This window comes from Aethalodelphis obliquidens, unplaced genomic scaffold (genome assembly GCF_003676395.1).
Source record: "Aethalodelphis obliquidens isolate GAN/ISIS:26980383/991018 unplaced genomic scaffold, ASM367639v1 scaffold1, whole genome shotgun sequence".
NCBI lineage: Eukaryota > Metazoa > Chordata > Mammalia > Artiodactyla > Delphinidae > Aethalodelphis > Aethalodelphis obliquidens.
Window position 1 is genome coordinate 95904634 of NW_020837945.1, and position 14477 is coordinate 95919110.

The window sequence follows — 14477 nt, forward strand, 5'->3', positions numbered from 1 at the left end:
GGTTTTTAAATTCTATTGCTGTTGTTAGATATGCCTTTGTAGGTAAAACTTCAAGTCCTTTTTATCACACGTTGTTTATGCTGGTTTCAGAAATATTGATTGTTTTTATATTTAATTTCAAATCAAACTTTTTCAATAGTTTGATTAAAAATATATACAATATTAGATCATTTAAAAGTTTTTTGTGAATGTTGAAGAAACATTTTTTGTTTTGATATTTATTAGAAATATTAATCAGTTTGGGTAGGTTATCTTAAAAACTCACAACTTTTATAAATGTAAGTAATAAACTTTGTACATATAAGAAGGGGGTAAATTGCTTTGTGGCTTTGTTTTTGGTGACCTGTCATCTTTCAAAAATAATGATTAAATTAAAAAAAATGACAAAATAAATACCTATGTCAGTCTCTACAAGTGGACTTTGAAAATTCAGCCTTAAGTTTAATAAAAAATCAATAATAGGTTAGACGTTTTTAAAGTTCCTTCTCAGAGTACTTTTGAGTCCATGTTTTCTTCTTAAGTATTATCTTTACCATTGGATAACAAGGTAGTTAAAGATGTAACTTTCTTCTATAAGTATGGAACAATATTAAAGAACTAAAAGTAATATGTCAAATGGTTTAGGATGGGGGTGTGTGTGTGTTATTTCAAGGACAGATGTTTTCTGTTTAACTGATACTAGCTTATAAAAATTCATTAGATTCTTGAGTAGATCAGAAGATTAAACATGTAATCACATACCTTTTTTGTGGGTACTCAGACATTACTTTTCAAAATTTAATCTTTAATTCACATAAATATAATAAAGAAAAACCTGGGATGTAGTCCTTTAAACAGTGCATTTCCTTATATAATATGTGTCATTTTGGAGATTTACTTAACATGCTTGTGAAAAATATTAGTATCTATTTTGATTTATTACAGTGGAAGTTAACAGAAACTATAGTAAATTCCCCAAATAGTTGTTTGAGTGTATAAAATCAAAACATTTTAAAAAATTAACAAAATTAAAAATATGTCCTGACTTGACTATCACCTTTGGGAAACCTTAGTGATTTATAGCCTAGGTACTGATCCACAGCTTGCTTTCAGTGAAATATCATCAAGTATCATGAATCGTCAAGGAGTATGAAAAACTTCATTTGAATGATTTTAAAGTTTTCCTTTCAATCTGTCAAATAGTCATTTTGCCTTTTAATTTTTAAAACACTCGGAATTTATTTTGTTCATTAAATTAAGAACACCTTATCAAATGTACTTTAGAAACATTTTTAGGCAGCATGGTTTGTCGTTGCAGGTTTATCAAGTAGAAGATGTATGTGAAGAAGAAATGCCAGAGGAGTCAGAAGAATGTGTCCGAATGGATAGAACTCCACCACCACCCACATTGTCTCCAGCAGCTATAACTGTGGGGAGAGGAGAAGATTTGACTTCTGAGCATCCTTTGTTAGGTGAGAAAATGCCTGAATTTGGGGTAATTTTCTATTAGAGAAATGTTAGTAACGGAAAAAGGTTTTTTTCAATAGAGGTCGTATTAAACTAATTTGCTGTGTAATTAATTGCTGCAAAACATAGATTAGAATTCAAGACTTTTTAAAAATTAATTAATTTATGGCCGCATTGGGTCTTCATTGCAGTGCGCGGGCTTCCTCTAGTTGCAATGAGTGGGGGCTACTCTTCTTTGTGGTGCGCGAGCTTCTCATTGCGGTGGCTTCTCTTGCTGCAGAGCATGGGCTCTAGGCACTTAAGCTTCAGTAGTTGTGGCACGCAGGCTCAGTAGTTGTGGCTCGCAGGCTCTACAGCACAGGCTCAGTAGTTGTGGCGCACAGGCTTAGTTGCTCCGCGGCATGTGGGATCTTCCTGGACCAGGGCTCGAACCCGTGTCCCCTGCATTGGCAGGCAGATTCTTAACCACTGCGCCACCAGGGAAGTCCCAAGATTTTTTTTTTTTTTGATGAGGAATAATTAGAACAGTTGTTGAGGAGCTACCCAAATCAAAAACGTATTTCAGCCTTTGAATTTCTAGCAGTTTGTACAGATGTGTTTCATATGACCATTCAGATTTATGTGTCAAGCTATTTCTAGCTTAAAAACTAGAATAAATCAAAGTTCTATCAGAAGATTTCAATTATACTTTCCAAAAATCACAAAACATGGGCTTCCCTGGTGGCACAGTGGTTGAGAGTCTGCCTGCCGATGCAGGGGATACGGGTTCGTGCCCCGGTCCAGGAGGATCCCACATGCCGCGGAGCGGCTGGGCCTGTGAGCCGTGGCCACTGAGCCTGTGCGTCCGGAGCCTGTGCTCCACAACGGGAGAGGCCACAACAGTGAGAGGCCCGTGACCAAAAAAAAAAAAAAAAAAAAAAATCACAAAGCATTTGAAGTCATATCTGACATTTGTCATAATTGCGTGTGACCCAGACTGAGTAAATGCTTTTAAAAGTGTTCTTTCCCAGACAGTACTTAAATTAAGCCTCACTAATTCTTACTAGGGATGTGGATTAAAAAATTCTTGAGTTTAAGCATTCAAATTCTTATTCACTACTTCAGAACTACTTACAAGTTCAAGTAAATCTTCTCTATACTCCTCCTGATAATATCAAAGTGACTGTGAATCCTAGGTATTTTACTAAAACATTATAATCTATAGCCCGGTATCTAAGTCCTAAAAAAGATATATTCTGTGTTAGGGTTTTTTTTTTTTTTTTTTAGTATTTTATTTAGATCAGGGGTTGGCAAATGATAGCTCACGCTTCAGATCCTTCCTGCTGCATGTTTTTGTATGGCCAATGAGCTAAGTATGGTTTTAAAATTTTTAAATGTTTGAAAAAAAAATCAAAAGAAGAGTAATGTTTCATGTCATGTGAAGATTATGTGAAATTCAAATTTCATTGTCCATGAATAGAGTTCTATGCAACACAGCCACATTCATTTGTTCAAATATTATCTATGGCTACTTTTGCATTACTGCAGCAAAGATGAGTCATTGCAGAGACCATATGTCCTTTATAGAAAGTTTACTGACCACTTATCCAGATAATACTAATCTTGGTTCAGGCTTTGTTGTAAGTATTTTATTCTATTGAATATCTCATGGCCTTCATGATCACTTTCAGTTAAGACTAACCACTGTAACAGGCATGGAAACAGACTGTAACAGGGCACTGACTTTGCTACCAAAGCAGCCCTTGTCCTCTCTTTTCTTCAGCATGCCACATTTCTATCCCTTCTCTTCTTTCTAGCTTTTATCCCTTACTACCAATATGAATCTCTGGAAAGCATGGAGGGGGAAAACCAATTTTCCTCCAACTTTTTCCCCAACTTTTTCCTGAAAAATAGAAAACATTTAGTCAATAAAATTATATAAAATATTTAAGACAAGTTCAATATTATTGCCTTTGCTTATTCAAAATAATACCTCAAAAGATAGATTTAAGAAAATCTAACTATAGTATTAAATCTTTGTAGTTTGTATACACTGAAAATGGATTTATGTTGCTGCAGGTTTCTTGGAATTTTGATTTAAAGGCAGAAATATGTGTTTAATTGGATACTAACCTTGCATTGTGACTGTGATTTAATTGCCTAATAAGCATTACTAATGATACTCAAGAAAATTTAAACATTTTTCATATATTGAAACTCAAGAATATCTTCACATTATTTCCTCAGGAATGTAGTCTGAGATCCTGGCAGGCATATCCATCCCTCTGGCTAAATTGTCTAAGTACAATGTAGATTTTTGAATCTTCCTTTAATTTACTTCATACTTAACTAGTTTCTGTAGTATATGAAGGGGGAAAAGCAAGCACAGGTTGCTCATCAAATCATGTAATAAACTAACCTGTAAAAATAGAGGGACTTGTTTCCACCCAGGATTCGGTCTTCATAAATCTATAAGAATTCTTAAAAAAGCATCCATAAAAAAGAGTAGAAAAAGCTCATAGATCTTGCTCAGAAAACAAGACTGTGAATAGGCAGAGTAACCTGTGGCAAAGTCTTATCAGTTAACTTGGGGTTTCTCTCTCACAGTTGTCTTAAATCTAGAGAGTGTAGTAATTGTGGTTTTTTTGTTTTTTAAAAAACTAATTAATTAAATTTTGCCTGCGTTGGGTCTTCATTGCTGCTCGCGGGCTTTCTCTAGTTGTGGCAAGTGGGGGCTGCTCTTTGTTGAGGTGCGTGGGCTTCCCATTGCGGTGGCTTCTCTTGTTGCGGAGCACGGGCTCTAGGCACGTGGGCTTCAGTAGTTGTGGCACACAGGCTCAGTAGTTGTGGCTCACGGGCTCTAGAGTGCAGGCTCAGTAGTTGTGGCGCATGGGCTTAGTTGCTCAGCGGCATGTGGGATCTTCCCAGATAATCCATGTCCCCTGCACTGGCAGGCGGATTCTTAACCGCTGCGCCACCAGGGAAGTCCCCAATAATTGTGTTTTTGTTCTGCTATAATATGTCAATGTTTCTTGTGTTTTTGATTTTAACAGCTGATTATAAACTGGCAAGTCATAGCTATTAATAACTTTTTAAAGAAGTCAGTAACTTACAACTTTGTTTTCAACAAAATTTAGATCTATTTGTATGTATGATCCAAAAATTAGTTAGAACATATACTAAGCAGTATTTTCTGAATAAGCCACAATATACTTAATGCAGCTTTATATTTCTAAAGTAACCAAATATTTATAAATCTATAAGGGATATTAAAATTTATCTTAGTTTTCACTTCTCCATAGATTTATATTTTCCTTCCAACAGAAAAATTGCTTTTTAGTCCCAGTTCAGGATTATATCTTTTATCCTTTTCTTCTAGGAGTATGTGTGAAAATTGGGTATGTGGGGTAGGATTTTTATGGAGTTCTTCAGTCTGGTAATGCATGTGTACAATTGTGTATTTGTTCCTGGAAATAAGCAAACCAGTATTTCCTGCTGACTTTTTCTTCTCTTTTTTTTTCTTTTTTTTTGGGGGGGTGGCTGCGTTGGGTCTTCATTGCTGCATGGGCTTTCTCTAGTTGCGGCGAGTGGGGGCTACTCTTTGTGCTGTGCACGGGCTTCTCATTGCAGTGGCTTCTCTTGTTGCGGAGCATGGGCTCTAGGCGTGCAGGCTTCAGTAGTTGTGGCACGCAGGCTCAGTAGTTGTGGCGCACATGCTCTGCGGCTTGTGGGATCTTCCCGGACTAGGGATCGAACCCATGTCCCTGAATTGGCAGGCAGATTCTTAACCACTGAGCCACCAGGGAAGTCCTCTGCTGACTTTCTTTTGTAGTTCTTAATGAGGGATTGTGTGACTTTAAATAGCTTTTCCAGTACAGTTTATCCTGGTGGATTATTTGGTGGAACTAGGTTAAGTTATGGCTGTAATCTTGCTGTGATAAGCTACATAGTGTTATTAATTACGTCAGAGTTACTATGTCTGAACTGTTAGCTTTTCCATTTCTGACACTACACTGATAATCACTACACTATTTTGTTAGCTGAAATTTTTATTCGATAGGGATTTCTTTTCTTTCTTCTCTACCTAACTGAGCTATATTTTGAGCATTTTTGATAGTGATATCAATCCTTTTCATACTGATGGTGGAGAGGAGTTACTGTAGCAATGAAAAAAGCATTGTCTCCGGAACCCAGAACCTGACTGCCTGGGTTAGTATCCCAGCTCCACTGCTTATTAGCTGTGTGCCTCTAGGCAGGTTGCTTTATCTTTCTGTGTTTTGGTTTCCACATCTATAAAATGGAGATAATAACAGTACCTACCCATAGGCTAGTTTTGAGGGCTAAATGTGTTATAACATGTAAGACATTTATACAGTACCTGGCACAAAAGTGCTCAGTAAGTAGTAATATTATCTTTACCACATGTTCTTTTTTTGTTATTTTTCTCAGACATCTTGTACTCACTGGTATTCCTAGCTATCAGCTGGTTCCGCCTCTCCACTTTGGTACAGCTTAGTAAAGGTTTATTGCTACCGAATGGGGAGGTAAAGTCTCCATTGTAGGCTGTGGGTCTGTCTTATTGTGGTCCTCAGAGTTTGAAGGGGAGGAGTCACAGTGATCCAGCCCAACATTTTGCAATTGCCTGGTATACAGTGTTCCCCCAAATTGACATGTACGGTGTCAATGAAGAGTTGTTAAAGATAACAACAAAGAACATTTGTGCATGGATGTGAATTAGCTTGAAATAAAGGTAATGCCCTGTATAATTCATTAAAATTTCTACTTATTCTGTGGATTTCATGATTCTTTTTTTCTTAAGCGTGTTTTCAAAGTACTTTTTTCCCCCCATATCATTTGGAATATATAAACAGAAACATAGGGAATTTAATATCTGTATAGCTTAAAATTTTAAAGTTTTTTTAGTAATTATTCTTAAATTGACATTCTAAAACATTTTCATGTCTTATGGGACAGTTCTTTGTAACCAAAGTTGGAATGACAACTTTGAGCAAGTCACCCCCTTCCTCTGTAAGTGGGAATAGTAGTATGTATCTCATAAGGTTATTGTGGAGATTAAATGAGATAATAAATATAAAGGTCTTAGAATTTTCTTTAAAGCACCAGATATTAGCTGTTATTGTTACTAATATTTATTCTTGAATTTTCTTTCATATTTGCCTGGGCAGAATGCTAAAGATTAAAAAAATGACTTTTTTTTTTTTTGTTCCACAGAGCAAGTAGAATTACCTGTTGTGGCATCAGTCAGTGCTTCAGTAATTAAATCTCCATCAGATCCTTCACATGTGTCTGTTCCTCCACCTCCACTCTTACTTCCAGCTGCTACCACAAGGAGTAATAGTACATCTATGCCTAGTAGCATACCCAGTGTAGAAAACAAACCTCCACAGGCTATTGTTAAGCCACAGATCTTGACCCATGTTATTGAAGGCTTTGTAATTCAGGAGGGATTGGAGCCATTTCCTGTAAGTAGCAAGCAAATTTGTATTTTTACAATTATTCATGTAGCATTATCTTAAAATGTATAATCTGTTGTTATCTAATAAAAAGCTTGTAATTTTATCTCAAAAGTTGTTCATCTTTTATCTAGAATTTCTTTATGTCTTTTATATATTTCCAGATATACTTCTAGAATTTTACGCTAGCTATTTAAATGTATAAACTAAGAAGAAAACTTTCAGGATATAAGGATATCAGTTTTATAATTTTTAGAGAAGGCAATTATATGTTTACTCCAATGAAATAAACTTTCTATTTTTTTTAAGGGGCTTGAAATGATACCTAAAGTTCATTAGTTTCTTTTTAATGGTGTTTCTTGTATAATATGATACTTTGTGAACTTTAACTTGAATACAGAAAATAATGACTTCCCAGTGATCTCATACTTCTGATGTTACCCAGTTGATGCTTTAAAATTAGCAAATAGATCTTTTCATTATTCTTAAATCTCAGCCTTCAGTCAGATTTCAAAAATGCTTCAAAATGTTCACCTCAAAATTGAGGTGCTATATCTGTCACTAAGAGTATTGTGATTTGAGACTAGCTGTACATTACAGCTATACTAGATACATTACATACTAATATCCAGAGATGAACATTTTCCCTTAGAAAATATACCAAGACAAGTGGCCAAAATCAAAGCCCAAATCAAAGACAAGAAAACAAAATTATGTATTTTGGAGGACTTTGAACTATCTGATTTTTCAGATTCACAGGTAGTGCATTGTGATTGCACTGTGATAGTTGACTGTCTAATCAGTTGCCTTTGCTTTCAGTTTACTGTGTGTATATTAAGCTTGGATCTAAGAATCTCTGATATATAGTGAGTGGAGGAACAGGTTTTTTTCTCCCTATTCCTCGGTGATTGGATCTGGCTCTGCCACATATAGACTGTGTAACCTTTGTCAAGTCATTCAGCCTTTTTGAAATTCATTTGTTCATCCAGCAAATGGAGGTGATACTTTGCTCTTAGGGTTATTGTGAGGAATAAATGTGCATAAATTGCTGTGTAGTGCCTGGCACTTAATGGCCATAGCTATGATTATCAATTATTACTAGTGACAGTTACAACTTCTTTTTTCAGATTACAAAAGTAATATGTATTTTTTTAATGGAAAATTTGGAAAATAAAGAGAACAAATAATCCTCAGCAATACCACAGAGTATATTTTAATATATATATTTTTTCATATGATCAAGGTTATTATTATATATACAGTTCAGCTTCTTTCACTTAGTATATCTTGAGCATTTATTTTCTAGTTTGATTAATAGTACTTAGGAAACATTTTGAAAGGTTACATAATATTTCACTTTCTGGACAACTGTAATTTATATAATCCTTCCATTACAGTTGGCCCCCCATATCCACAGGTTTCACATCAGGGAGTCAACCCAATCATAGATCAAGAATTAAAACAAAAAACAGTCTACAAAGTTCCAGAAAGCAAAACTTGAATTTGCCATGCACGGGCAACTATTTACTTTGCATTTACATTGTATTCAGTATTATAAGTAATCTAGAGATGATTTAAAGTATATGGGATGGGACTTCCCTGGCGGTCCAGTGGTTAAGACTCTGGGCTCCCAATGCATTGGGTTCAATCCCTGGTCAGGGAACTAAGATCCCCTATGCCATGTGGTGTGGCCAAAAAAAAAAAAAAAAGTACATGGGAGAATGTGCATAGGTTATATGCAAATAATACTCCATTTTACATAAGGGACTTGAGCATCTGCGGAATTTGTATCCTCTGGAGTCTTGGAACCAGTCCCCTGCAAGTACTGAGGGACAACTATGTTGTTGGACATTCAGGTTTCCATTTTTTTGCTGTTCAGATAGCCCTGAAAGGAATATCTTTGTATGTAAATTATCCACATTTGAAATCCACATTTTAAATAATTTCTTTAGCATAAATTCCTAGAAGTATAGGTATTGGATCACATTACATATGTATTCAACGTATGTATTCATAAGACTCCTGATATATATTGCCAAATTATTTTCTGGAAGATTATTTAAATTTATTCATATACCAGAAGTGTATACTCTTAGCAGCACTGAATATTACAGTTTTTCCAGCAATGAGTTTTCCATTTTTTCTTTTTTTGATTATAATAGGTTGCTGAACTAGGGAGTCAGGAGACTTGAGTTCCTGATTCTGCTTTTGTAAAGAAATCACCTGCATATTTTTGTTTTTTTTTTTTTTTTGGATAGGCATGCCTTTGTTTTATTTTTTTAACACCTTTATTGGAGTATAATTGCTTTACAGTGGTGTGTTAGTTTCTGCTTTATAACAAAGTGAATCAGCTATACATATACATATATCCCCATATCTCCTCCCTCTTGCATCTCACTCCCACCCTCCCTATCCCACCCCTCTAGGTGGTCGCAAGGCACCGAGCTGACCTCCCTGTGCTATGTGGCTGCTTCCCACTAGCTATCTATTTTACGTTGGTAGTGTATATAAGTCCATGCCACTCTCTCACTTCGTCCCAACTTACCTTTCCCCCTCTCCGTGTCCTCAAGTGCATTCTCTACATCTGTGTCTTTATTCCTGTCCTGCCCCTAGGTTCTTCAGAACCTTTTTTTTTTGAGATTCTAAATATATGTGTTAGCATATGGTATTTTTCTCTTTCTGACTTACTTCACTCTGTATGACAGACTCTAGGTCCATCCACCTCTCTACAAATAACTCAGCTTCGTTTCTTTTTATGGCTGAGTAATATTCCATTGTATATATGTGGCACATCTTCTTTATCCATTCAACTGTCGATGGACACTGAGGTGCTTCCATATCCTGGCTATTGTAAAGAGTGCTGCAATGAACATTGTGGTACATGACTCTTTTTGAATTATGGTTTTCTCAGGGTATATGCCTAGTAGTGGGATTGCTGGGTTGTATGGTAGTTCTATTTTTAGTTTCTTAAGGATCCTCCATACTGTTCTCCATAGTGGCTGTATCAATTTACATTCCTACCAACAGTGCAAGAGGATTCCCTTTTCTCCACACCCTGTCCAGCATTTATTGTTTGTAGATTTTTTTTTTTTTTTCGGTACGCGGGCCTCTCACTGCTGTGGCCTCTCCCGTTGCGGAGCACAGGCTCCGGACGCGCAGGCTCAGCGGCCATGGCCCATGGGCCTAGCTGCTCTGCGGCATGTGGGATCTTCCCGGACCAGGGCACAAACCCGTGTCCCCTGCATCGGCAGGAGGACTCTCAACCACTGCGCCACCCAGGGAAGCCCTGTTTGTAGATTTTTTGATGATGGCCATCCTAACTGGTGTGAGGTGATACCTCATTGTAGTTTTGATTTGCATTTCTCTAATGATTAATGATGTTGAGCATCCTTTCATGTGTTTGTTGGCCATCTGTATCTCTTCTTTGGAGAAATGTCTATTTAGGTCTGCTGCCCATTTTTGGATTGGGTTGTTTGTTTTTTGGATATTGAGCTGCATGAGCTGCTTATAAATTTTGGAGATTAATCCTTTGTGAGTTGCTTCATTTGCATATATTTTCTCCGATTCTGAGGGTTGTCTTCCATCTTGATGTGGTTTCCTTTGCTGTACAAAAGCTTTTAAGTTTCATTAGGTCCCGTTTGTTTATTTTTGTTTTTATTTCCATTTCTCAAGGAGGTGGGTGAAAAAGGAACTTTTGGTACTTTATGTCATAGAGTGTTCTGCCTATGTTTTCCTCTAAGAGTTTTATAGGGTCTGACCTTACATTTAGGTCTTTAATCTATTTTGAGTTTATTTTTGTGCATGGTGTTAGGGAGTGTTCTAATTTCTTTCTTTTACATGTAGCTGTCCAGTTTTCCCAGCACCACTTACTGAAGAGGCTGTCTTTTCTTCATTGTATATTCTTGCCTCCTTTATCAAAAATAAGGTGAACATATGTGTGTGGGTTTATCTCTGGGCTTTCTATCCTGTTCCATTGATCTATATTTCTGTTTTTGTGACACGACCATACTGTCTTGATTATTGTAGCTTTGTGGTATAGTCTGAAGTCCAGGAGCCTGATTCCTCCAGCTCCGTTTTTGTTTCTCAAGATTGCTTTGGCTATTCGGGGTCTTTTGTGTTTCCATACAAATTGTGAAATTTTTTGTTCTAGTTCTGGGAAAAATGCCATCGGTAGTTTCATAGGGATTGCACTGAATCTGTAGATTGCTTTGGGTAGTATAGACATTTTCACAGTGTTGATTCTTCCCATCCAAGAACGTGGTATATCTCTCCATCTGTTTGTATCATCTTTAATTTCTTTCATCAATGTCTTATAGTTTTCTGCATACAGGTCTTTTGTCTCTTTAGGTAGGCTTATTCCTGGGTATTTTATTCTTTTTGTTGCAGTGGTAAATGAGAGTGTTTCCTTAATTTCTCTTTCACATTTTTCATCATTCGAGTTTGGGAATGCAAGAGATTTCTGTGCGTTAATTTTGTATCCTGCTACTTTACCAAATTCATTGATTAGCTCTGGTAGTTTCCTGGTAGCATCTTTTCGATTCTCTGTGTATAGTATCATGTCATCTGCAAACAGTGACAGCTTTACTTCTTTTCCGATTTGGATTCCTTTTATTTCTTTTTCTTCTCTGATTGCTTTGGCTAAAACTTCCAAAACTGTGTTGAATAATAGTGGTTAGAGTGGACAACCTTGTCTTGTTCCTGATCTTAGAGGAAATGGTTTCAGTTTTTCCCCATTGAGAGCAATGTTGGCTGTGGGTTTGTCATATATGGCCTTTATTATGTTGAGGTAAGTTCCCTCTGTGCCTACTTTCTGGATGGCTTTTATCATAAACAGGTGTTGAATTTTGTAGAAAGCTTTTTCTGTATCTATTGAGATAGTCATACGGTTTTTCTCCTTCAATTTGTTAATATGGTGTATCACATTGATTGATTTGTGTATATTGAAGAATCCTTGCATTCCTGGGATAAACCCCACTTGATCATGGTGTATGTTCCTTTTAATGTGCTGTTGGATTCTGTTTGCTAGTATTTTGTTGAGGATTTTTGCATCTATGTTCATCAGTGATATTGGCCTGTAGTTTTCTTTCTTTGTGACATCCTTGCCTGGTTTCGATATCAGGGTGATTGATGGTGGCCTCATAGAATGAGTTTGGGGGTGTTCCTCCCTCTGCTATATATTGGAAGAGTTTGAGAAGGATAGGTGTTAGCTCTTCCCTAAATGTTTGTTAGAATTCACCTGTGAAGCCATCTGGTCCTAGGCTTTTGTTTGTTGGAAGATTTTTAATCACAGTCTCAATTTCATTGCTTGTGATTGGTCTGTTTATATTTTCTATTTCTTCCTGGTTCAGTCTCGGAAGGTTGTGCTTTTTAAGAATTTGTCCATTTCTTGCACGTTGTCCATTTTCTTAGCATATAGTTGCTTGTAGTAATCTCTCATGATCCTTTGTATTTCTGCAGTATCAGTTGTTACTTCTTTTTCATTTCATTTCAATTATATTGATTTGAGTCTTCTCCCTTTTTTCCTTGATGAGTCTGGCTAATGGTTTATCACTTTCGTTTATCTTCTCAAGAACCAGCTTTAAGTTTTATTGACCTTTGCTATTGTTTCCTTCATTTCTTTTTCATTTATTTCTGATCTGATCTTTATGATTTCTTTCCTTCTGCTAATTTTGGGGGTTTTTTTTGTTCTTCTTTCTCTAATTGCTTTATATGTACGGTTAGGTTGTTTATTTGAGATGTTTCCTGAGGTAGGATTGTATTGCTACTAACTTCCCTCTTAGAACTGCTTTTGCTGGATCCCATAAGTTTTGGGTTGTCGTGTTTTCATTGTCATTTGTTTCTAGGTATTTTTTGATTTCCTCTTTGATTTCTTCAGTGATCTCTTAACCAAGAGATTTAGTAGTGTATTTAGTAGTGTATGGTTTAGCCTCCATGTGTTTGTATTTTTTACAGATTTTTTCCTGTAATTGATATCTAGTCTCATACTGTTGTGGTCAGAAAAGATACTTGATACAATTTCAGTTTTCTTAAATTTACCACAGCTTGGTTTGTGTCCCAGGATATGGTCTATCCTGGAGAATGTTCCATGAGTACTTGAGAAGAAAATGTATTCTGTTGTTTTTGATGGAATGTCCTATAAATATCAATTAAGTCCATCTTGTTTAATGTATCATTTAAAGCTTGTGTATCCTTACATTCATTTTCATTTTGGATGATCTGTCCATTGGTGAAAGTGGGGTGTTAAAGTCCCCTACTATGATTGTGTTACTGTCGATTTCCCCTTTTATGGCTGTTAGCATTTGCCTTATGTATTGAGGTGCTCTTATGTTGGGTGCATAAATATTTACAATTGTTATATCTTCTTCTTGGATCGATCCCTTGATCATTATGTAGTGTCCTTCTTTGTCTCTTGTAGTAGTCTAGAGACGTTAAAACAATTAACGTCTATTTTATCTGATACGAGAATTGCTACTCCAGCTTTCTTTTGATTTCCATTTGCATGGTATATCTTTTTCCATCCCCTTACTTTCAGTCTGTATGTGTCCCTAGGTCTGATGTGGCTCTTTTGTAGACAGCATATATATGGGTCTTGTTTTGGTATCCATTCAGCCAGTCTGTGTCTTTTGGTTGGAGCATTTAATCCATTTACATTTAAGGCAGTTATCGATATGTATGTTCCTATTACCATTTTCTTAATTGTTTTGGGTTTGTTATTATAGGTCTTTTCCTTCTCTTGTGTTTCCTGCCTAGAGAAGTTCCTTTAGCATTTGTTTTAAAGCTGGTTTGGTGGTGCTGAATTCTCTTAGCTTTTGCTTCTCTGTACAGGTTTTAATTTCTCCTTTGAATCTGAATAAGGTCCTTGGTGGATAGAGTATTCTTGGTTGTAGGTTTTTCCCTTTCATCACTTTAAATGTGTCCTGCCACTCCCTTCTGGCTGTCAGAGTTTCTGCTGAAAGATCAGCTGTTAACCTTATGGGGATTCCCTTGTATGTTATTTGTTGTTTTTCCCTTGCTGCTTTTAATATTTTTTCTTTATAATTAATTTTTGATTAATATGTGTCTTGGCGTGTTTCTCCTTGGGTTTATCCTGTATGGGACTCTCTGCGCTTCCTGGACTTGATTGGCTATTTCCTTCCCCATAATAGGGAAGTTTTCAACTATAATCTCATCAAATATTTTCTCAGTCCCTTTCTTTTTCTCTTCTTCTTCTGGGCCCCCCTATAATTTGAATGTTGGTGCATTTATTGTTGTCGTAGAGGTCTCTTAAGACTGTCCTCAATTCTTTTCATTCTTTTTTCTTTATTCTGCTCTGCAGTAGTTATTTCCACTGTTTTATCTTCCAGGTTACTTATCCGTTCTTTTGCCTCATTTATTCTGCCATTGATTTCCTTCTAGAGAATTTTTAATTTCATTTATTGTGTTGTTCATCATTGTTTCTTTGCTCTTTAGTTCTTGTAAGTCCTTGTTAAACGTTTCTTGTATTTTCTCCATTCTATTTCCAAGATTTTGGATCACCTTTACTATCATTACTCTGAATTCTCTTCCAGATAGACTGCCTATTTCCTCTTCATCTTTTTG

The 14477-nt window shown here is 36.2% G+C and overlaps 1 protein-coding gene across 10 annotated transcripts in view; it reads left to right on the top strand.

The window, feature by feature from the left end:
- PHC3 (polyhomeotic homolog 3) overlaps positions 1-14477 on the top strand; it is an 85077-nt gene that overhangs the window by 43495 nt on the left and 27105 nt on the right. For all 10 annotated transcript variants that reach the window (XR_003433823.1, XR_003433813.1, XR_003433810.1 and 7 more), the window contains 2 exons: positions 1298-1451; positions 6658-6908. Coding sequence is in view for 6 of the 10 variants with exons in the window: in XM_027112003.1 (XP_026967804.1) it covers positions 1298-1451; positions 6658-6908 (405 nt within the window). In the remaining 4 variants the exon portion in view is untranslated. The remainder of the gene's footprint in view (positions 1-1297; positions 1452-6657; positions 6909-14477) is intronic.